We start from the raw sequence: 25,139 nt of genomic DNA, 5'->3' as shown, positions 1-25,139 counted from the left end.
CATTATACACTAAGGTTACATCTTGAAACTATGTCAATTAAAAGATGTCTACTTTTTTAACTAGTGGGGATATTTAGAAGCACAAAAGAACACGTAGGGAGTCCAGACAAGTAGAGATTTTTTTTTGAAAAGGGGGTTTGCCCCGGCCTATGCATCAGATAGATGCATACGGCCATATTATTGAAAAGTAAAAGGTTCAACAAAAGTCTCGTAGTCTCCAACAAAAGAACAGGTGCTCAACAAAGAGCACGAAAGCAGAAACAAGACAGCCACACCGGCAGGCAAGAGACAGATAGGAAACTAAACACCTATCCTATTACATGAGCGCCATCCAAACCGGTTGAAGATAGCCCGTGCAACCGTCTCCCATCGGATAGATCCAGTAATCAAATGCTCCCTGGCCTCCGTCGGAGTGAGTAGCGACCACATACGAATGAGTGTAGTGGCCCTAAAGGTAACCTACAAGAAGTGAATATTTGTTGTTCTGTTAAAAACCAAATCATTTATGCAGTTCCAAATTTCCCATGGTAAAGCACATACTCCTACACGAGTTCTAAAAGATGTAGTTTTTGTGATAGTGATGAATCAAAGTAGGTTAGTTGGGCATCAATTGTGAGTGTGTGCTGCAAAACAAATCTCACCAGACAAGTAGAGATAGAGTACTCACAAATGAGCATAGTAGGTTAGTTGGGCAAAGTTGGATGCATGTACTGCACGAGAAATGTGAGGTATCTAGATGTACATGCCTTTCTATTTTTACGAAAATGTTGCTTCTTTCGACTATTTACGACAGAAAATTTGAACATTCAACCTGTTTTACTTAAGTGTTGCTTTAGTTCTGGTAGCATGCAGAAGGGACAAACACAAGGCCTTTCTACTGATCTACGAGAACAAGATACATTAGATGATGCCATAACCACATCACCATTTTGACACCAAAGACATTGAGTACGACTGACTATAGTGAAGCAATGACTAGGAGAGGAAGGGATGGTTGCAATATGATATTAATGAAAAAAGAAAGAACGTTGGTGATCATTCACGATATGTAGCATTCAACTTTTGGAATAAAATTAACTCATGCTTTAGGACATAACAATTAGCAAGATTCATTAAAAGAAGAAAGTGGAGTGAGATTTGTTTTGAGGTACATGCCATCCACAGACTAAAAGAGAAAAGAAAATTATGCTACAACGTGAATGCGAGACCACTTTTAGTGCAAGTCCACAACACTAATTTTTTTCCTGAGATTCTTTCTTGACAAGCTTCCTTCTCCCCTATCTCAAGATATATATGAGCTTCGTCTTAGGTGACTGCAATCATACAATAAGTCAATAGTACAATTCTGAATGGGAGTTGCCTTATTTCAAAACTTGGAATGCGCCCATAATTATTAGGGAAGCACTCGAGTCTCCATTACATTAGAGTGTGCAACCTTTCTTCGAAATGGGAGGCTCCGGGAACACATCGATTGCATCTGTGGGACTGCCAGCTTGTGGTGAGATCAGTTTGAACTTGCCAGAAACATCAGGCGCTTCATGCAGCTGACACTCTTGTCGTTCGTCAACTTTAGACACAAGCCGCGTTGGCTCCAACCACGTTGGATTCTTTTTTGTTTCGTTGCAATTTCCTGAGATGATTATGCCGATGCTGCCCCGCCCCTACTTCACGTTTTGTAGGTCTGGATGTGCCACACTTGTGACGAGCAAGTGCAAAAGGCTGGATACTGGTGATCAGCTACTGACTGGTGAACTGAAACTTACGTAGGGCGCTGGCTCCCAGAAAGAACCAATGTTGTCTAGTTATCCTGGTTAAGATATCACACAACAAAAATAGTAACTGCTCTCAATCTTTGACTGTGTGCAACTAATGTTTCTACTATCACCCTGTAGGAGAGACTAAACGGTCCTAGCTAGCCTTGCTCGGCCATGCTATGTCTGGCAATTCTTCGAGTGAGATGCACCACTCTTCGTACCATGATTCTCCCGGTCACCATCCAGAAGAATTATGATGTACCATCGCAATCCAACTATCCAAGTTTAGCCATCATGTATGTGTCTTCCGTAGTTCCATGGCAAATTACTGAATGCTTCCATTTCGCCTACTGCTACATCGTCCATCCCAGTTGTTGCTAGAAGTTCATATCCTACTAGCACTTTCTATTATTCTGTGGACGTATTGCACTAACCGGAGCAACAATGTTATAGGAAATTGCAAGGGATGTGTTTTCAAATGTCTTCAAACTATAGGGTAGATACGTACTCCCTCCGTCCCAAAACTCTTGTCATAGATTTGTCTTGATACGGATGTATCTAATACTAAGAAGTGACTTGATACATCCGTATTTAGACAAATCTAAGACGAGAATTTTGAGACGAAGGGAGTACAACCCACACAGCACAATAGCGACATCACCACATATCACACCCAACTCCATGAACACTTCATGTTGGAATACACCAAACCCTTCATCTTGTATGTATCGTTTGTGTGTTCATGTGGTTACTGCTATGATCCAATTAATACACTTTTTTCGTGAGTACACTCTTTGCAGCAAAACTCAACCTTCTTGCATAATCATGTGATCTGAGGTAGTACACTTTGTCAAGTTTGCTTGATAATACTTTTCATGTAGCTGGCACAATTATATAAAGAGTTTTTTTACATGGACTTTTGATGATGCAGTAGCAAAAGTGATTGTCTTTTTTTTCTCGTGTAAGGTAGATACATACAATCCACAAACCACAATAGTGACACCACCACGACTGTGATAACAACCAGACACGATATATCCCACTCATTTCTCATGCCTCATTCATGCCATTTATGAGATATCTCATTTATATATTTTGATTGGGTGCAGATAGTATACAATTGGAGCAGATTCTAACTCGATTGAAGTGCATCTATGGTTGTTAAGATGTCACAGATATATGGGCATAAGTTTGGGTTGATCTGTCTCAACAGGCACCTACCATAAGTACCAGCTTCATGCCTATATTAGCTTTGCTTTATAAAGACAGACTTGAGAATCCAGAGAGAACAATGTCGATTCACTACTAGGAAAAGGCCTACTAGTGGCGCACCAATTTTGCCTACTAATGGCGCACTACTGGTGCGCCACTAGTACCATGCCACTAGTATTTTTTACTAATGGCGCACCACTGATGCGCCATTAGTATACCAGATACTAATGGCACACCTGTAGTGCGCCATTAGTAACAATTTTTTTTAAAAAAAAAATCAATTTTTTTATTTTTTCCTTAATCTTGAGTCACTATGGCTTAATCTTGGGTCAATATGCTTAATCTCTGGACAAACTTCCCGAAAGGTCACCCATCCTCACACTACTCCAGCCAAAGCCCGCTTAACTTCAAAGTTCTATCCAACCCCAGCACCAGCTCACTTCACAAGCACTTGTTGATATATCTAGCATATCAATCCTATTAAACCTTGTTGATGTTTAGGACTTTGTTCATGTTCATGATTGTGATAAAATTTTGAAAAATTATTTCAAACTTCTGTTCATATTACGTATCATATTTTGAAAGAAAAAAAATCGAAACTAATTTTTTTTCTGTTATTAGTGGCGCACCTAGCAAACTGTGCCCCACTAGTAAGTTTGAAAAATTTTGATTGTTTTGCCTCCAGATCTTAAAAGCCCCGTAACTTTTTCTGTTAGGTTTTTGAGGATTTCGAAAATGTTTAACGGGGTTCCCCTGGTTAAATTCGGATGTAACTTTTCGAGTAGATGATTTTTCATATAAAAAACTTTTTCATCCGAGTTAGTATGCAAAAGTTATGCCCATTTTACAAAAGTTATGCAAAAGTTATGCCCAACACATGGTGCGTCATTAGTATATAGTAGTGGCGCACCACATGTCTGGTGCGCCATTAGTGTCCAAATCATCTATAGCCCTTTTCCTAGTAGTGTATTAGGAATTAGTTGGATGTGCGCCACTTTCTAGGAATGTGAGGTATTGAGGAACACATCCCCTGTAGCTACCATCGTCAGCATTGCATCGATGGGAAAGGTTGTCTTGGTTGCGGAGGAGGCTGACAAGTTACCTTTGTGGGTGATACATGATATTTTGCCAAGCTTCCTACAATATTTTAGTTGCCGTCCTTAATAATTGGGTTGAAACTTGAAAATTCATATGTTTATCAGAAAATTGTTTACATATTGTCATAGATTTCAATGGTATTACATCTTACGAACTAGTTTTTTTTTGTCCGGAAAAGGAGCTTTTGTTACTAATACTACAACGGTAATCCTTGCTGAATGACACGACAATATCCTAGGAATAGTTACGAAGCTAGACCGAAGTGTGGGTGTGGCTCATCCCCATATGAGAGAGTACATGACTGACTACAACTAATGCATATTTCTTCTAAATGATCCATGACTAAGAAACCAATTTTAAGCTCGAAGAATTATGTAACAGCACCCAATTCAACACAAAAGGGACTTCAAGACCCGGTAGAGATAGAGCACTAACAAATGAGCAAGTCGGGTAATCACTTAATTTGATGAATTCGGATGCATGCACTGTAAGAAATGGGTAGTGTTTTGATGTACATCACTTACCTTTCTTTATGAAGACATTTCTTTGGTTATGATAGAAATGAACAGCTGGGTTCATTTCCATAGATGGTAGAGTGGCTCCTCCCCTAGTTACTGAAAGTTTGATTATTATTTTGGTATGAGTGTATTGAAACTTCTCAATTTTGATGATGTACATATTTCTAGGGTCCTTTTAGTACATGAAATTAATTTGGACCCGTCTAATTTTGTGATAGTATGGTCCAGATCGATGTTGCAATATACATCGAAATTCCTAGTGTATTCAAGTGTTTAAAAAAATTCTGTGGCTTGATTGCATGGGAAGGAAGCACCCACCATTTGATAAACAATTTTCCGTCATAGTTCATTCTGATGTGCACTTTTCTAATCTCTTGGAAGAGCACGTACCTACACATGCATTGGTATGTCGAACAAGGAAATCAATTGGCAGGGAGTCCACACTGTCGGTGTCAAAACCGGCGGATCTCGGGTAGGGGGTCCCGATCTGTGCGTCTTAGGCTGATCGTAACAGGAAGCGAGGGACACAATATTTACCCAGGTTAGGGCCCTCTCGATGGAGGTAGAACCCTATTTCATGCTTGATTAATATTGAAGATATGTGGAATACAAGAGTGGATCTACCACGAGATCGTAGAGGCTAAACCCTATGAGCTAGCCTATGATGGTATGATTGTAATTGTGATCGGCCTTCTAAGGACCATCCTCTCCGGTTTATATAGACATTGGAGAGTTAGGGTTTACATGGAGTCGGTTACAAGGAAGGAAATATAATATTCGGATTGCCAAGCTTGTCTTCCACGCAAAGGAGAGTCCCATCCGGACACGAGCCGAAGTCTTGAGTCTTGTATCTTGACGCTTCTATAGTCCGGACGATGTATATAGTCCGGCTGTCCGGATACCCCCTTATCCAGGACTCCCTCAGTAGCCCCTGAACCAGGCTTCAATGACGATGAGTCCGGCGCGCAGTCTTGTCTTCGGCATTGCAAGGCGGGTTCCTCCTCCGAATACTCCAAGGTTCCCATCACGATGAACAGTGTCCGGCGTCTTCATCAATGTTATACTCCTCGGCTTCTGTGTATCTATAATGACCATTTCCACGTGTCGAATGAATGTTAGGAGTCGAGGCATTTTTGCATTTGCCACCCTTGGTCCTTCGGGCTAGCCGCCTATTTGAAGAGACGGGGATTCCCAGATCCAAACCTCACTCTCCCTCCTTGATCAAGCATCCAATAGAGCGCCTAGAAAAAGCCATTCCAGCATGGCCAATCGTCGCAACTCTTCTGCTCGCTCCCCTTGCCCCAAGCCGGGAGATTGGGGAGAGTGTTCAGTTTCTCATAGCCGCTTGGTAAAGTTACAAACCCAAGGGCTCCTCTCGCCGGCATTCATGGTCCATGTGCGAGCCGGAGTGGCCACCTATAACGGCGGAGAACAAGCGGGGAGATCCCCCAATCCGTCTCCAGAGAAGTGAATATGCTTAATTCCGCATCTGTTAAGGGGCGTCGGGTTTCCTATTCATCCATTCCTTCGCGGGCTTCTGGAGTTCTACGGCCTCCAGCTGCACAATCTTACCCCAGCCTCCATACTGCATATAGCAGGGTACGTCGCCCTTTGTGAGCTATTCCTAGGCTGTGAGGCTCATTTCGGATTGTGGAAGAAGTTGTTCTGCCTTGTCCCCCGCAACCAGGGAGAATCCCTATGTCAAGTGGGCGGGGCCGAAGTATGGCTTATTGCTGAGACCGGATACCTTTCCGGTACTCCCAAGAAGGCTCCAGACAACTGGGCTTCAGAGTGGTTTTATATTGACGACGCTCCTCTTCCGGATTCAATACGGACAGGACTCCCCAAGTTCAGTAACTCCCCGCCGAGGGCGCGTCTAAGCTGGCACCCCCGAGGCCCCCAAGAAGAGGATTATAGGGAAGTAAATTCCCTGATGAACAGGATAAAGTTACTGGCCAAATCCGGACTGACGATAGTCGAGGTGATGGCAATATGTATAATGCGGGGAGTGCAGCCGCTTCAATATCGGAGCAATCCCATGTGGCACTACAACGGGACTGACGATGCCACCCGCTGCGACCGAAAGGGTCCGGACTCCCCCACCGCTCTGACAAGGATACTGTCCGAGCTATACAAAGAAGAAGAGGAGGAATTCCTCCATATCAAACCGTGAGACGGATTCTCCATGTACAATCCCCCAAACTAGGTGAGTCATTATTTATTTTATCGCTTCACTCATTGTGGCATTCTTTGCTAAAGTTCACCTGCGTTGATATTTCCAATCAGGAACTGAGGAAGGACGTGGAAGGAATTACCAGCCCTTCTCCGCAGCCAGAGGACCCCGAAAAGGCCCTGGATCCAGGACTCGAAGAAGACCCGGATGCGGCCCTGGAGCTTGTCGACGGGATATTTTATCGAGCGAGCCATGACGGCGCCCCAGTGGCTATTACTGCCGATTATCCCGGACTGTTACCCTCGTCGCATGTAAGCCAAGCCAAAAACTCGATCCTCCAAAGAGAATTCTCTCCTGATGTCACACCTTATCCCCAATATGTCGTGCTTTTGCAGAAGCGACGTTCGGAGCGCAGGGCCGAGCCCCTAGGGACCCGTCAGCCACAGCCGTCTGGATCGGATAGGCTCAAGAGGAAGGCGATTAGAACCGACATGCCTCTACAGAGGTGAGAAAACAACCTGTCATGCAATTTTGTTGTCGTCTGAAGTATAACAGCGTCCTTCGTACATTTTGGCAGAAAGAGGAGTTTCCGGACTGTATCTGGAGATCCTGCCAACCACGCCTCCACCAGTCGGGCTCCAAGACCAATTTCGAGAGAGGAGACGGACGTAGGGCCGACGCCGCATAGTCCTCCGACAGAGGACGCAGATATGCTCTCCGCCACCAATTCGGAGGTAGAGAGCGCCATGGATCATCGGCGTCGACGGGTCGTGCTTCGCAACAACATCTTCTCCGAAGAGGCGTTTAATGCCTTTAATTCGGGAGACGCATGCATCCGAGCTGCTCAAAGCGGACTTGCCCGGGCGACAGTCCAGTATACCAAAGATATACGGGTAAGAAAGCTTGAAGAGCATATATATAGTAGTAGCCCCTGAGACTTGAAACGGTTGAAACAACAGTTTTAAGTATCAATTCATGCATAGATTCTTGTTGATAAGAATGAGCAATTGGCTCAGGAGCTAGAGGAGTGCAAGACTCAGCTGAGTGCCACAGTTGCCAAGCTAGAGGAATCCCGGAAGGCCTCCTATGGTAATATTTATCTGAATTATTATGAAAATGCACCAATTGGCAACCGTCTAGAATGACAAACTTAACAGAGAGTTCTGTAGACAACCCCGGAGTAAATCCGGAGGGCGGCGGGGAGGAAGAGTCGCATCTCCAGAGGCAACTAAAGGCCGGTGAGCGCATCCTGACGCAAGTGAAGCATGATAAGAATATGCTCCAAGATGCCAATGTTCGGCTGGACGTGGAATTAAAAGACGTCCGTGCACAGCTGGCGAACTCCGTGAAGGAGAACAAAAGGCTTCGCCGCGGCATTTATCGTAAGTGCCTAAATGAATTGTTGTATAGTTCGGCGAGGAAGCATATTGAAAAAGTTATGTTTGCAGGAATGCTGACGGGTTGCCCTGAGGAGGATATACCCGCATCTGCAGGTGATTTACTGCAGGACCTCTCACAACTGCATGAGCGAGCTCGGCAGGTGATGCAGGGCATTGCACGGTCTTTGTGGCCATCAAGCTCCCTGCCGAAGGGCATGGGGGGGGGGGCTTGTGGACATGCTTCAGCCCCCTAGCCGGATTAAAATCGTTTGTCTTGGCGGACCTTTTCGCTTCAGCCCCCGGATCCTAAAAGTCCGGGGTGTGTCCGAATACACACTCGGTTATACAAAACCGGAGTATGCGTGGAGACCAGGCGTAGGGGTCATAAGTGCTTGAACAGACAAGTACCCAACTAGTTATGTTATATTGCATGGTTAGCAAGAAACATCTTCCAGGGAGAATAGTTCCGTTAAGGGTTCCTTTCCCTGGGTAAGCATGTGTCAAGGCACATGTCCGGACTGCGAACCAAAGCGCAGGACACAAAACTTCTGGGGATTAAAGTTATAATAAACGAAGACATCTTTTGTTCACCGACCGAATATTCTCTTAAGGAAACTAGCTTTCGGCTTCACCCAGTCTGAGGTACATATCCGGCTCAACCGGCAGTAACAATCGCAGAGGTGCTCCCCTTATGCCCTAGCCGAATTAACGGGAACGTAGGGCATAAACACAGGAGCCAGGCAACCTAGCTTGCCACGTCTTAAGTCATATCGATGCATATAATGGTGAAGAAAAGGCACACATGGAAAAATAAATGCATGTGTGATGGGCAAGAAGCCCCTAAAGTAATTTATATTAAGCTTTCGTATAGGAAGCCCCCAGGTAAAGTTTACACACATAGTGCGGCCGGAGTAATCCAGGAATCCGTATTGTATGAGATACTTGTGTGAAAAGAAAGATATAGAGAAAGGAAAAAGGGAGGGAGCATAATTGAAAAAAGGAGGGTTAAGGAGACGAACACTGAGTTCAGCACTAGGCGTAGAATCTCCGGAGTCTGTCCGCGTTCCATGGGTTCGGCTCGAGTCTGTTATTGGATGCATTACGTAGGCGGTACGCTCCTCCAGTGAGAACTTTGTCGATGATGAAGGGGCCTTCCCACTTGGGTTTGAGCTTGCCCTTCTTCTTCTCTGGTAAGCGTAGAACGAGTTCGCCAATATTATAAGTTTCGGTCCGCACTTCTCTGCTTTGGTATCGTCGAGCCTGTTGCTGATAGAATGCGGAACGGGCCTTAGCGACATCGTGCTCCTCCTCCAGGGCATCCAAATTATCCTGCCGATCTAACTCGGCTTCCTTCTCTTCGTACATGCGTACGCATGGCGAATCATGTATTATGTCGCATGGTAGTACTGCTTCCGCGCCGTACACCATAAAAAGGGTGTGTATCCGGTGGTGCGATTCGGCGTGGTCTGCAGCCCCCAGAGTATGGAGTCGAGCTCCTCGACCCACTGAGTATCTGACTCTGTCAAGGATCGCACTAGTCTGGGTTTGATGCCGCTCATAATAAGACCATTTGCCCGTTCGACCTGGCCATTTGTTTGAGGATGGTAGACGGAAGCATAGTCGAGCTTAATGCCCATTTTGCCGCACCAAGATTTCACCTCATCGGCCGTGAAATTCGAGCCATTATCGGTGATGATGCTGTGGGGGACACCGTATCGGTGTACGACCCCGGATATAAAGTCTATGACTGATCCGGATTCAGCCGTTTTCACTGGTTTGGCTTCTATCCATTTGGTGAATTTGTCAACCATGACCAATAAGTATTTTTTTCTTATGGCTTCCCCCTTTTAGGGGTCCAACCATATCCAACCCCCAGACCGCAAAGGGCCAGGTTATGGGGATTGTTTGGAGAGCAGTAGGGGGCATATGGCTCTGATTGGCGAAGAGCTGGCAACCAACACGGTGTTGGATAAGGTCATGTGCGTCTGCTCGGGCCGTCAGCCAATAGAAACCTGTATGGAAGGCCTTGCTTACTAGAGCTCGAGCCGCAGCGTGGTGCCCGCCGAGTCCGGCGTGGATTTCAACCAAGAGCTGCCACCCTTCCTCTTCGGAGATGCACCTTTGGAGCACTCCGATAGTACTTTTCTTATAGAGATTTCCTTCATGGACTTTGTAAGCTTTAGAGCGCCGGACAATGCAGCGTGCTTCATTTTGGTCTTCAGAGAGCTCCTGCCTATTTAGGTAGGCCAAGAAAGGTTCAGTCCATGAGGCGATGACAGGCATTATTTCGTGGCTGACGATGGTATTTTGGTGGTAGAACCTCCGACTATGTCTGATAGTTCGGAATCTCGGGATGTATTCGGATCCGTGCTGGTATTGCCAGACTCCCCTTCTGTCACATCCCTAGCCTTGCTATGCACTAGGACTAGCTTGGTTGTTGCATCATGTCTAATTTATTTGAAAGTTGAAATGGGGGTTGCTCAAACCGTAGCACCACATCAAATCAACTAGGTTCAAATAAAAATATTCTCAATGAACCCAAAATGCCCTTCAGAAAAGTTCATCATTTTTGGATTAGTCTAGAACCTTTCCCAAAAATGGTGCACATTTTTCTAGGCCATTCTGGATTTTTTAATTAAATCATATGTTATTTGCATTTGGGCATTTAATTGCTAAATAATATTTTAAATGCTCAAATAATCACAAACTGAAATGTTTGTTGTTGGTAATATTCCAAACAGTGACATTGAGCAGTTTCATGATTTTTGGAAATACCCTGGCATTTTTATTAAAGCCAAACACAATTACAGAAAATAGAAAACAGAAACAATTTAGAAAAGAGAGAGAGAACGCTTACCTGGGCACCTACCTGTGCAGCCCACCAAAGCCGGCCCAACCCGCCACCGCAGCCTCCTCTGTCGTCTTCCTCCTCACGCCAGTAGGCAGGGCGTGTGGTCGCCCCGCGCGCGCCAGCTCCTGCTTCCACCGCGATGCCCCGGCTCTTCTGGATGCGCCACGGAGACGCCCCGCACCTCTCTCACTCTCTCTCGTTCCTTTCCCTTCTCTCCCTCGTTCTCTCCCTCCTGCGACCGAACGGAGATCGTCGCCGCCGTTCACCATAGCCGCTGCCACCGCCACTGCCTCGCCCCTCCGACGAGCCCATTAGCTCCGCGCTGCCGTCCCCGACCTCTATGACGACTCACGCAAGCCGGGATGCCCTGCAGAGCTGCCCTCGACGTCGTCCTCCTCGTCGGTGCCGCGGATCGCCGCCGTCAAATTCATCGCCGTTCGGCCTTCCCCGAGCTCGCCGTCCACCTCTACGGGATCCACGTGAGCTCACCGTCCGTTTCCCCCTCTCCGTTCCTTTGCTTGCACGCCGTAGCCTGCTACCTGTCGAATCCGCGAGCACCTCGCCGCCGTCCATGGCGCCACCGTGACCAGAACCCGAGCCAGCCGCTCCCGCGCACGTCACCGTGCTCCTGGTGACGCCAGGAGGCCGTAGAGGCCCTCCGCAGCCCCTGCCGTCCCCGCGTCCTCCCGTCGCCTCCCCTGGATGCGCGAGAGCCCGGGCTACGCCCCGGTGCCCTTAGCCGCCGCCCCCGTGGCCTGTAACCCGGACACCGCCGTGTCATGTGGTCGCTGGCGACGACCTCGCCGGCCTGGCAGGTGAACCCCACTGGCCAGGAGTTAGTTAGCACTAACCCCCCCCCCCCACCTATGACACTGACAGTGGGCCCCGGAGCCCTAATCTTTTAATTAGATTAGCAATAACCCATGTTTAATTAGCTGTGTCACTGACGTGTGGACCCCACACGTCAGGTTTGACCCGGACCGGCCTGTTGACCTGCTGACGTCACAGTGACGTGGTGCTGACGCCATAAATCATTTTCTGGATTTATTCTTTTTAGGAAATTCCAGAAAATAGTATAAACTTCTAAAAATCATAGAAATTCAACCGTAACTCCAAATGAAATAATTTATATATGAAAAATTATCAGAAAAATCCAATCTATCCATCTGTACCATTTTCATGCATGTTAGAACAACTTATTACTACTGTTTAGGACAAATGGTATGAATGGCATTTAAATAACCACATATGGAGTTTGAATTTGAACCCTTGGTTCAAACCAACTTCATTTAATCTGGTCTTAGCTGCATTAGCACAAACCACAACATATTGCCATGTCATGATCATGCATCATATTGTTGCATTGCATTGATTGTGTTTCTTCCTTGTTTGTCGGTGTTGTCCCCTCTCGATAGACGTGGTTCCGACGATGTGATCAATGACACCGATGAAGAGCTATATTATCTTCAGAAGTGCCAGGCAAGCAAAACCCCCTTGTTCATTCCGATACAATCCCACTCTCTCGCTCCTGCTCTCTTTTACTGCATTAGGACAACAACGATTCATCTGTTACATGCTGCGGTAGTTGAACCCCTTTCCTCTGCATGACCTGTCATTGCCACAGTAAATAGATGAAACCCACTAGAATGAGTAGGAGTTGTTTGAGCCCTGATGTGCCTACTCATTCATGCTTGTTTGTCATGCCTTCTACTGCTTAGAGTTGAGTCAGGTCTGATTCATCGGGGATGAATTGGAGGTGTGTGAACATGTCCTACTGTGTGTGAGCTAAGTGTGTGAACACGATTTGGTAAAGGTAGCGGTGAGAGGCCATGTAGGAGTACATGGTGGGTTGTCTCATTGCAGCCGTCCTCAGGAACTGAGTTCTGTGTTTGTGATCCATGACCAGCTACTACCACGCATTGGAATGCTTAAGTGCCCCTCTCGACTTATTAATCAACTTGATCTCTGTCCAGGAGTTGCAACTAGTTTCTGGTGTTTGTAGGTAGTGTTAGTAGTCTACCAAGTGGCACCCGGTACAGGTGGGCTTGGGACAGACTAGGCACAGTAGCACGGTGTACCAAGTGGCACCCGGATGGTGGGCTTGGGAACCCTGCACACATCGTTTGGGGCCGTGAGCGACACCCCGGCCGGATCTCCTTGAGGATGGAACCCGAATAGGCGATAAACCTGGACGAGAGACTTGTGTGGTTAGTCAGGTCGTGGCCGACACCCTCGCTGGGCTTCCGCTTGAAGGTTGCCGAGTACATGTCGTGTAAACGGCGGTAAGTGGTGAGAGCGTGTGTGAAGAAGTACACCCCTGCAGGGTTAATATCATCTATTCGAATAGCCGTGTCCGCGGTAAAGGACTTCTGGGTTGCCTGTACAGTTCATAGACAAGTGAAAGTGGATACTCTAAAATACGCAAGATAAGCGTGAGTGCTATGGATGGCGTTCTCGTAGGGAGACGGGAGCAGATCCATAGTGATGTATTGATATGGTGAATATGTGGACTCGTGTGCGCCACCTCAAAAGAGTTACTTGCAGTCATAGTTCAGGATAGCCACCGAGTCAAAGCTGGCTTGCTGCAGTTAAACCCCACCATCCCCTTGTTGATAATGATGCATATGTAGTTAGATCTGATGTAAGTCTTGCTGGGTACATTTGTACTCACGTTGCTTAATTTCAACTAGTTTCTGGTGTTTGTAGGTAGTGTTAGTAGTCTACCAAGTGGCACCCGGTACAGGTGGGCTTGGGACAGACTAGGCACAGTGGCACGGTGTACCAAGTGGCACCCGGATGGTGGGCTTGGGAACCCTGCACACATCGTTTGGGGCCGTGAGCGACACCCCGGCCGGTTCTCCTTGCGGATGGAACCCGAATAGGCGATAAACCTGGACGAGAGACTTGTGTGGTTAGTCAGGTCGTGGCCGACACCCTCGCTGGGCTTCCGCTTGAAGGTTGCCGAGTACATGTCGTGTAAACGGCGGTAAGTGGTGAGAGCATGTGTGAAGAAGTACACCCCTGCAGGGTTAATATCATCTATTCGAATAGCCATGTCCGCGGTAAATGGGTTGCCTGTACAGTTCATAGACAAGTGAAAGTGGATACTCTAAAATACGCAAGATAAGCGTGAGTGCTATGGATGGCGTTCTCGTAGGGAGACGGGAGCGAATCCATAGTGGTGTATTGATATGGTGAATATGTGGACTCGTGTGCGTCACCTCAAAAGAGTTACTTGCAGTCATAGTTCAGGATAGCCACCGAGTCAAAGCTGGCTTGCTGCAGTTAAACCCCACCATCCCCTTGTTGATAATGATGCATATGTAGTTAGATCTGATGTAAGTCTTGCTGGGTACATTTGTACTCACGTTGCTTAATTTATGTTTTTGCAGAGAGACTTCAGTCTCGCTAGTAGTACCGCGTGGACTTCGACGTTTAGCTTGTTACCTCAGCTACGATCTTGTGCCCTCGGCAGGATCTGATAGACAGTCAGGCTTCTCAGCCTTTTTCTTTTGTAGATGTCTGTACTCAGACATGTTAAGCTTCCGCTTGTGCTTGACTTGTTTGCTCTGAATGTTGGGTCATGAGACCCATGATGGTAATATCTCGCTCCTCGGAGCCTATTGAATAAAATGCTTGAGTTGTAGAGTCATGTTATGATGCCATGTTGTATTTGCACATATCGAGCATATTGTGTGTATGTTATTGAAATGCTTGGTATGTGTGGGATCTGACTATCTAGTTGTTTATCCTTAGTAGCCTCTCTTACCGGGAAATGTCTCCTAGTGTTTCCACTGAGCCATGGTAGCTTGCTACTGCTCCGGAACACTTAGACTGGCCGGCATGTGTCCTTCTTCGTTCCTATGTCTGTCCCCTCGGGGAAATGTCACGCGATGAATTCCGGAGTCCTGTTAGCCCGCTACAGCCCGGTTCGCCGGAGTCCTGTTAGCCCAGTGCTATAGCCTGGATTCACTCGCTGATGACCGACACGTTCGTTGTTGGGTCATTTATGCCTGTCCCTGTAAGTTAGTGCCACTTTGGGTTCACGACTAGCCATGTCAGCCCGGGTTCTTTGTCATATGGATGCTAGCGGCACTATCATATACGTGAGCCAAAAGGCACAAACGGTCCCGGGCCAGGTAAGGTGGCACCCGTGGGAATACCGTGCGTGAGGCCGCAAAGTGATATGATGTGTTACATGCTAGATCGGTGTGACTTAGGATCGGGGTCCTGACACCTTCCCATACCACGGATGGCTTGAACAGCCTTTCCAGGAATATGTTAGGTGGGACGGGGTCGCGTTTAGCACCAATGCATGCAAGGACATCTGCCGCTTGATTGTTTTCTCGAGCCACATGGTGGAATTCGAGCCCCTCAAACCGAGCTGACATTTTAAGGACGGCATTGTGATAGGCCGCCATTTTCGGATCCTTGGCATCAAAGTCTCCATTTATTTGTGATATTGCAAGGTTTGAATCCCCGCGCACCTCTAGGCGTTGAATGCCCATAGAGAGTGTCATCCGGAGACCGTGCAACAGAGCCTCGTATTCGGCTACATTGTTGGAGTCTGTGTATAATATGTGGAGGATGTACTGGACCGTGTCCCCGATGGGAGAAGTCAGGACTACACCTGCTCCCCATCCGGCCAGCATTTTAGAGCCGTCAAAGTGCATGATCCAGTTAGAGTACGCGTCGTACTCTTTAGGGAGTTCGACTTCCGTCCATTCGGCGACGAAGTCGGCTAATACTTGCGACTTGATAGCCCGCTGGGGCTTGTATGTTATGTCAAACGGAAGGAGTTCGATGGCCCATTTAGCAATCCGGCCCGTGGCATTATTTATTATATCATTGAGTGGTACTTCGGAGGCCACCATAATCGAACACTCTTGAAAGTAGTGTCGTAGCTTTCGGGATACCATGAAGACTGCATATGCAATTTTTTGATAGTGTGGGTATCGGGATTTGCATGGGGTGAGGATCGTAGATACGTAATAAACTGGCTTCTGTAGCGGGAATTTGTATCCGACAACCTCTCGTTCGACGACGAGGGCTGCACTTACAACTTGATGTGTTGCAACTATGTACAGCAGCATAGGTTCGTCGATAGTTGGCGCTGTTAGGACTGGATTACTGGCCAATAAAGTCTTTATTTCATCTAGTCCGGCCACGGCAGCATCCGTCCACATGAAGTGTTTGGTGCGCCAAAGGAGGCGATAAAGAGGCAATACCTTTTTTCCTAACCTGGAGATAAAGCGGCTCAAAGCAGCCACGCATCCAGCTAATTTCTGGATGTGCTTGAGGTCTGTTGGTATAGCCAACTGTGACAAAGCTCGGATTTTTGCCGGATTAGCTTCAATTCCTCTATTGGAAACGATGAAGCCCAGCAGTTTTCCAGAGGGGACGCCGAAAACGCATTTCTCCGGATTCAGCTTGATGTCGTATGTTCGTAAGTTTTCGAATGTAAGCCTCAAGTCATCAATTAGGGTTTCGACGTGTCTTGTTTTAACGACTACGTCGTCCATGTATGCCTCCACTGTTTTGCCGATTTTCTTTTCCAGGAATATTTGAATCATGCGTTGATAGGTTGCTCCGGCGTTCTTGAGCCTGAAAGGCATAGTGTTGAAGAGAAAGGGCCGTATGGCGTTATGAAAGCTGTTGCAGCTTGGTCGGACTCTGCCATCTTTATTTGATGATATCTAGAGTATGCGTCGAGGAAACACAGCGAGTCGTGTCCAGTTGTGGCATCGATGATTTGAACGATGCGAGGGAGGGGAAAGGGATCCTTGGGGCAAGCCTTGTTAATGTCTTTGAAGTCGACGCACAGGCGCCAGGATTTTCCCTTCTTTGGTACCATTACCAGGTTCGCCAGCCAATCCGGATGTTTGATATCTCTGATGAATCCGACCTCAAGTAACTTGGCTAGCTCCTCCCCCATGGCTTGTCGTTTGGGCTCCGAAAATCTCCTTAGGGTCTGTTTAACAGGTTTGTATCCCTTTAGTATGTTAAGGTTGTGTTCGCCAATCCATGTGGGATGCCCGGCATGTCCGATGGATGCCAGGCGAAGATATCCCAATTCTCGCGTAAGAAGTCACGCAGTGCGGCGTCCATAGCGGGGTTCAACTGTGTCCCGATGGAAGCTGTCTTCATGGGGTCCGTTGGGTGGACTTGGAATTTGACTATCTCATCTGCGGGTTTGAATGAGGTGGACTTGGGTCACTTGTCGAGTATCACGTTGTCCCTATCCATGGTGGCGTGTAGCGTGGTTAATTCTTCTGCCGCTAGGGCTTCGGATAATGCTTCCAAGGCCAGCATTGCGGTTTTGTTTTCAGCGCAGAGTGCGACGTCCGGGTCACTAGCTAGAGTGATGATTCCATTGGGTCCGGGCATTTTAAGCTTCATGTACCCGTAATGGGGTATGGCTTGAAAGCTCGCAAACGCGTCTCGCCCTAGAAGGGCGTGGTATCCGCTGTTGAAAGGAGCCACTTGGAATGTGGTTTCTTCGGACCTGTAATTCTCTGGTGTGCCGAATACCACGTCGAGTGTGATTTTTCCCGCACACCGAGCCTCCCGACTAGGGATAATTCCCCTGAAGGTCGTGCCACTTTGTTCAATGCGGCTTTTGTCAATACCCATCTTTTTGAGGGTTTCTTCATAGATTAGGTTTAATCCGCTTCCGTCCTCCATGAGTACTTTAGTGAGCCGAAAGCGATCCACTATTGGGCTGAGGACCAGAGCAGCCGGCGCGTGGACGGACTGGAATTGGGGTTCGTCATTGGCATTGAAGGTTATAGCAGTGTCGTTCCACGGATTTAATTTTGCCACATGACAAATTTTAACGGAGCTTCGATGCGCTTGCTTGCGCCTATTGTTTGAGGCGAAGGTCTCGAAGACTTTCAGCACCGTATTGTGTTCTTTGGCGGGATGTGGTTCTGCTTTATGGCTCTCGAGGAGATCCTCGCCACTCTTAGCTACCTGCCGGAGTATCCAACATGCTCTAAGGCTATGGGTCAGCATAGCGTCCGGCGTGCCGTGAAGCTTACACGGCCCGTTGAGCCATCCTTCCAATACGATTCCACGCCCTGGGGCGGGCTTTGGTTTCTTGGGAATTGAGTTCGTCGACTTACGAGAGTTCGGCCGTTTAGTTCAGACAAAGGTTTCGGTGAGGGCCGTACTATCCCAAAATTTTGTCTGGGTTTTCCAGGCGCTTTCCATCGCACAGTACTTTTGTACAATGGTTTCCAAGTCTGTAAGACGCTCTATGTCACGGCGACTTATAGCATTAAGGAGTCCTTTGTTCGTGCAGTTTCTGCAGAAAAGAGAGACTACGTCCTCCTCGTGGCAGTCCTTGACCTTATTAAGAGCAAGGAGAAATCTGGCCCAGTAACGATGTACCGTCTCCTGGGGCTCCTGCCGGACACGGGAGAGACGGATTAAGTCCGAGCGAGCGTCATTGGCTGAAGCCGGATTTTGATCCGATCTGACAGCCGGGGGCACGGGAAGTACCGAGCCTGTCAGTTCGGGATCTAGAGTATTACCTGATCCCTTTGGCCCAGCGCTCGATTCTAAGTCCGGGACCGGGGTCATGTAGACCTTTGGGGGGGTGTTCGGCTCACTGAATTCGGTGATCCAAACATAATTCGTCCTCAAAGTTGAGGGGCGACCCACGTGTGATTCCTCCACTACCGCTATCTCATGGGTGGCCGGCGGGGATCTAATGTCCGTCTGGTCGGGTTTAAGCCCAATCCGGTCATAGTCCGTAGCGACTCCCAAGGCGGCGATGCGATCCAAGAGCTCGTTAAGAGAGGAGAGCTCCATCGGACCCATCTGTTCGGAAAGCTCCAAACCAATGCAAAGGTTATGCGTGATGACCCGAGAGGCCATCGTCGGCGCGACAGCCGATGGGGCAGTCATAATGAAGCCGCCAAGCCGGAGAGTCTGGCCTACAGCCAGGGCTCCCCCAGAAGTGATATCGTCCTTGACAACGAGACGAGCCATCAAGCCCTTGCAGCGGCGACACAGAGGAGCTCTCAATGAAAGCACCAATGTTGGTGTCAAAACCGGCGGATCTCGGGTAGGGGATCCCGATCTGTGGGTTTTAGGCTGATGGTAACAGGAAGCGAGGGACACAACATTTACCCAGGTTCGGGCCCTCTCGATGGAGGTAGAACCTTACTTCCTGCTTGATTAATATTGAAGATATGTGGAATACAAGAGTAGATCTACCACGAGATCGTAGAGGCTAAACCCTATGAGCTAGCCTATGATGGTATGATTGTAATTGTGATCGGCCTTCTAAGGACCATCCTCTTCGGTTTATATAGACACCAGAGAGTTAGGGTTTACATGGAGTCGGTTAGAAGGAAGGAAATATAATATTCGAATCGCCAAGCTTGTCTTCCATGCAAAGGAGAGTCCCATCCGGACACGAGCCGAAGTCTTGAGTCTTGTATCTTGACGCTTCTATAGTCCAGACGATGTATATAGTCCGGCTGTCCGGATACCCCCTTATCCAGGCCCTCACACACGCTGCGGAGTCGGCTCCGAACTGCAGTGTTTTGGCCGGTGTTGGCTGGCTGAACCGGCGATCTGTAGACACCGAGCAGCGCATGGATGCGGACCGGCCTGATGACGGTGGAGAGGCACTAGAAGTGGCCAGGGTATGTGCTGGTGCAGAGAGGGCAGTTTGACCAGAGGTGCTGGTGCGAGGGTAGACGCGACCGGGGAGCAGCAACAATGGTCGATGTCAGCAAATGAGCATGCAAAGTGCATATCAATTCAGGTGGGCCTCGACTAATTTTCCTCCTCCTGCTCAACTGATCGCAGACACAAGACATTACCCTGATATAGAAAATTACGAAGTTGTCCTCAAATCAAACTCTGAATTGACCCACATTAACCACCGGATCAACTTAATACTATATCTTATACTCCCTTCGTCCCAAAATAAGTGTCTCAACCTTAATACAAATTGGGACGGAGGGAGTATTATGTAGTTTAATGTACCTAAAAACTTTATATTTCCATATGGTTTGTTAGACGTTAAGTCATACGCAGATCCGTTTCACAAGTCACAAAGTATTCCAGTAATATTAAACCTTACAATGTCAAATAAATATACCACAACAAATAGATGATCAAAATTAGAGATTGAATGATGTGTCATCTTTTCAGATATCAACCTTTCAAGAACCGTAGATATCAACCTTTCAAGAACCGTATCTAGAGGATCACCAACCATCTATTAATACAAGGGCAGTGCTTAAAAGCTCGTTGCATACATGCCTCCTATCGTTTGCAGTCTCTTATATATATCCCCTTAGCAATCTTGGCCCTCTCTACCAGGCCAGTAGCAAGCAAACCAACTCAACTGATATTACGATTTGGGGGCAAAGAGATACCAATATCAAATAAGCACGTGGCACTAGTTATACATATCAATTTGGAGTTACACACGCGTAGTTTGTTGTGAATGGGAGGCATTCGGAAGATTAGTTGCACCACTATGTTGTGATCTAGCATGTAGAGGAGCCTGGCACTCCAGCCAGCTGATTGTTGATGAAGTGACATAAAACTTAACAGTGACTCAAGAGGGCTACGTTCTTCCAGAAGTCTACTAGCCTGTATCTTTGTTTTTCCTGTAGTATGCCATATACCTTTGATGCCAATTCTGGTACGTTTGCTATTTATTGGACTCAAGAGGGCTACTGGTAAGGTGCAGGGGCTGAAAATACTAACCAAGTATCTCGCTAGCTCCAGTCTGGTTATGATGTACAAGACTTTCATATTTGCAAATTGCAATCACGCCAGCCCGTGGTAGACACACGTGGATTAGTTCCAAAATCCAAATTAGAATGCTGGAAGTCTTCTTCTATCAATCATAAATATCCAAATAAACTAGTATAAAATTTGCAAGGTTTCAACATTACTTAAGTAAACTTAAACTTATGGCGACCCTAGCTTTCCACAAAAAGCACAGTTTTCACTTATCCTGTTTTCTGTGTTATTATTTTCTTCAGACAAAGGTGCATTAATATGAGAGCAAATAAAAAAAATAATAGGTGTTCATATTTTTTCTGTAAACTTGGTCAAAGTTTAGAGTTTGACATAAGACAAAGCTACAGTAATATGCGGAGAAAATAAAAACAGAGGGAGTAGTAAGGAAGAATCATCAAGAAAAAGGAACACTACAGTTTACAAACAAAGCAGCTGAATCGCTACAATGTCCTATCAACAACTTTGTAGCGCATGAAACAACCAGCTGCACATGCCAAGATCAAAACTTGCTGCTTCTGTAGTGCAGGACAGCAAAATGTGTTCTGATTTCAGACCATTGCCAATGAGCAAGCTCTCTTCTGGTTTTAGAACCGTGTGTTAGCCTGGAACATTGAAGCAATTTGAGCGCGAAGCCACAATTTGTGCAGTTTATCATACACACATTGTGGAGTTAGCAAACTTCGAAGTGCGTAGTTGGCGGTTAACGCAAATTTCGGATCTCCCGTGCAACCACAATGCATGAACTGATGGGACAGTTGGTCTTGACTGCGTTGGCACCTATATGAGATCTACAAGCAGCATAACCTTCCTGTTCACATTCAGAGTATGATAACATTTTCAGAGTCAATGTTCATCTACTTTATAAAATGAAATGGCAACAGAATGTCCCCGAACTGCATACAGGTTATTAAGGAAAGCACAAGTATGTCATATAAGAACCTAAATGAAGCACCCTGGTCATTCCTTAGGATTTAGCAAATTAATCATACTTGATATAACAAAAAGGCAAAAGTTGCATACCTTCTGCAACGAATGGATGAGAGTACCAAGCGGTGGAGAGTTAACTTTTGCTCGGCTGGCAATCTGACATTGCATAACAAATTTAGCTTGACTTTACTCAACAATTGTACATCACAGACATCTTAATAAGTACATATTCCAACTGCAAGACATACCTCATCAAGTCTTATATATCCAGGCGGTAACCTTGGGTCACTCTCCTCAATCATTGTGCCAAGAAGTTTTTCCAAAGTGACACCATTCTCACTTGTGTGTGCCCATCCCCATTCTACAGCCAAGTTTAACATTTCTGTAATGGAAGAGCGATCATGGAGAGGACCTGTCCAAAGTGGGCCTACAACTGTGATTGAAGTGGCATCCTGTAAAATAAAATGGTAATTATATACTACCATAACATCAGTCAAGTATTTAGTCCTAAACATGGGTTAATAAGATCTTTTGTGGTACAGTAATCAGCTTATGTAGAAATAACGATTAACTGATTAGTAAAACAGGATATTGATCAGCTTCAAATAATATAATTTCTCTATGCAAAAAAAAAGGAAAAGGAGTAAAACACTAAAGGAAAAGTAATTTCCAAGTCCTAAAATCAGTTCAGTAAAACACATGACACGACTAGAATTGTTACACAGTCTGACTATGAAAATTTTGTCGCTAGGTATTTACTACTGCCGCATGATTCAATGTACCTACTGTTCTATCTGCACATCCACAAGAAATCTGCCCCAATTCGTCAAATCCAAAAGTCTGAGACTGGCCACAACTCTTGCAATGACAAATGAAACCATAATTGCTGCCAAAAATAGAAGGGACATCAGTAACTTAACATTCCATTATACATACTAATTGGCTGTAGGATATTTAGAAATAAAATAGCAGTGAGCTAACCTGATGCCATCTTCTTTTCCATGGCATAATCGTACCATTGCTCGAAAAATTGGACCGTGGTACGCGTAATAAGAGAATACTGGTTCTATGTGAAATCCAAGCATAGCTGCTTCGCGGGCAGCCCCACCTAAAAGCATTCGCAAACCAATCTCATTCGGATATGGCACTGGAAGAACGTATGCTCCATATGAAGACAGTGAGCTAAGAGAAACAAACTGTTATGTGGCTGGCGTTTACAAACAGACTTGATTGAGCCTTTCAAAAGGGAAACATATGTGAGAGTATACAGTTGCCTCAAAAGAAAATGCTGAATTTATTTGCCTAATTATAAAAAAGAGAGTATAGAACGCAAAATCAGCCCAATATACAGAACAAAGCAAGTAACTATACTTTCCACAGTCTGGCACAACAGTAATATACACAACTGAGAGTTACTAAATATGTAAGCAATCTTTTTGACTTATGTTCATCATTGGACAATCTTATATTACAGAAAAAACAGCAATTCTAAGATCCTAGTTTCTGATTCGCCACTCTGAGTATACATTGTACGCCACGTGGTATAATCAGAGAGTATACATTGTACTCCAGATGTGTTTAGGATATATGACAACAGTACATTGAGACTACAACTGAGCAAGCTTGTACAGCCTAATCTGATTTTAATAATTTCAGACTTTTAACTGGATACCAACTGCTACTAGTAATAAGAACGGTAAGAGCTCACCATTTTCCGCCATAACCTCTGGCCGACCGCCAATCGGTGGAGGTGAGGTAGAGAAGGCCCCCAATCTTGAGCGCCAAGAAGGCCGCCCGGATGTACTCGGCCTCGCTGCCGAACGAGTCGACGTCGATGACGTCGAAGTACTCGCGGCGGAGGTACCTCTCGGCGAGCAGCCGGGTGGCGTCGAGGTGCGACACCACCCACCGCCTCTGCCCGTCGGGAGGCACGGGCTCGAAGCGAGAGAGGTTGCCGACGATGACGGGGTGGAGCGCGTCGGAGGCGTCGTTGGCCCAGACGAAGTCGGCGCCAGCCTGCGCGAGATAGCGGAGCGCGCGGACGCCGGATCCGCACATCGCGTCGAGGCACAGGAAAGGGGCGGAGGGGTCGGGGCGGCGCCGGCGGTGGAGGGTGGCGGCGAGCACGGCGAGGTCGCGGCCCGGGGCGCTGTCGCTGCGGTAGAAGGCGGCGCCGGGGTCGAAGGAGACGCCGCGCTCGGAATGCGTGCAGCGGGGCGGTGGCGGGGCGCGCCGGCCGGGCTGGAAGGAGACGGCAGGGGCGGCGGCGGAGGCGGACGCCATGGTGGCGACAGGGGAAATGCTCTTGTGCTTTGGATTAGGTTCGGGCCCACTGCACAGCTGCACGTACTAGTTTGTTTTTAGAAAAAGAGGAAAAGTACAGTTTTCACCTCAAATTCATCTTTTTTTGTATTTTTGAATGAACTGGCCCCCAAATCTTCTTTAGGCCTTGTTTGACAGCAAGGGATTGTGGAGGTTTTGGGCGGAGGGGATTTCAGGGGATTTGGTGAATCCCCTCCTTCCACCCAATCCCCTTAGTTCCCCTCACTTCCCCAAGTCTCCAATCCCCTTCCATTAAACTCATTTGGTAGACAGGGTTTGTCATATTAAACTGAGATGGTGCAAAATAGAATAATACTGTTAAAAATCCAATCTTTGAAACTTTAACAACTTGTATAGAAAAAATGCTATAGAATTTCACCGGTAGTTGCTACCAGATCATGCAAAGTATCCAAATAATCTCATACAATCAGCTACAAGTTCACGGTTCACATAAAGAAAAAAAACACTCCATGGACCAGATGAAGGTACAGGGTGTTAGTTAGCAATTCGTTATCACAAAGCCGACAACAGGCTAAGCAAGGGTGTGATATTCTTTGTGACGGTCCTCTGAGTCAAGATAAAGAGAGAACAAGAGCGCGTAGACCAGGTAGATGATGCCAAAGTCTAGCCGTTGATGGTGAGCAGCAAGCAGATGCAAAACTCCACCCGTTCAAGACCAAACTAACAAAGATGATTCAAACTCTTCACATGGAACTTCAAACATAAAGTGAAGAAACTACAAACATTACCACCCGGCCCTACACCCACCAAGCTTAAAAAATGCCCCCACATCATGTTCGGCCTAGTCGCATGCACCCTATCGCCTTTTCGGTGCCTCCTCCGCCTCCCCCACGTGAACCAACCCTATTCGTCACCCCCATCCTAGCTGGCTAGAGGAACGCGGGAGCTGCCGCGACCTCTAGGGAACTGGGGCTAGCAGCTTACGAAAAGTAATGCCTTGCACTATTATTACTAGTAGATGATTGGCGCCTTTACTTACAACATGCATATATTCTAGTTTACACAGATCAGAAGAGTCTTTTCAACTTGAAAAATCAATGAATCAACACACCTATTCACTAGTGAGCGTTTAGAAGCTAATCGGGCTGCAATATGTGATCCAATAAGGCA

At 46.7% G+C, this 25,139-nt stretch overlaps 1 protein-coding gene across 2 annotated transcripts; it reads right to left on the bottom strand.

Moving 5' to 3' along the window:
- Positions 1-21,030: 21,030 nt before the first annotated feature.
- On the bottom strand, positions 21,031-24,006 carry LOC119278512 (tRNA (guanine(26)-N(2))-dimethyltransferase-like). Of its 2 annotated transcripts, none has more exons than XM_037559854.1 (6): positions 23,395-24,006; positions 22,668-22,868; positions 22,473-22,572; positions 21,935-22,138; positions 21,780-21,842; positions 21,031-21,567 (listed from the first exon to the last, which is right to left on the bottom strand). In XM_037559854.1, exons 1-6 carry the CDS (start codon positions 23,967-23,969, stop codon positions 21,460-21,462), a joined length of 1,251 nt encoding a protein of 416 aa, XP_037415751.1. In that variant the 5' UTR covers positions 23,970-24,006; the 3' UTR covers positions 21,031-21,459. The 2 variants fall into 2 exon arrangements, with proteins under 2 accessions (XP_037415751.1, XP_037415750.1); XM_037559853.1 differs by having other exon boundaries at positions 21,031-21,547.
- Positions 24,007-25,139: the final 1,133 nt, after the last annotated feature.

Source organism: Triticum dicoccoides, chromosome 3B, assembly GCF_002162155.2.
Source record: "Triticum dicoccoides isolate Atlit2015 ecotype Zavitan chromosome 3B, WEW_v2.0, whole genome shotgun sequence".
In the NCBI taxonomy this organism is placed as follows: domain Eukaryota; kingdom Viridiplantae; phylum Streptophyta; class Magnoliopsida; order Poales; family Poaceae; genus Triticum; species Triticum dicoccoides.
This window is presented reverse-complemented; position numbering and strand designations above follow the sequence as displayed.

What these genes read in the sequence shown, in the direction of transcription:
- LOC119278512 (XM_037559853.1), bottom strand. Translation starts at nt 23,969, where the DNA reads ATGGCGTCCGCCTCCGCCGCCGCCCCTGCCGTCTCCTTCCAGCCCGGC. An exon ending in GTGGATGTGCAGATAGAACA is followed by an intron (nt 22,139 to 22,472) that starts GTAGGTACATTG and finishes TTTATTTTACAG; the next exon opens with GATGCCACTTCAATCACAGT. An exon ending in GATATATAAGACTTGATGAG is followed by an intron (nt 21,843 to 21,934) that starts GTATGTCTTGCA and finishes ATGCAATGTCAG; the next exon opens with ATTGCCAGCCGAGCAAAAGT.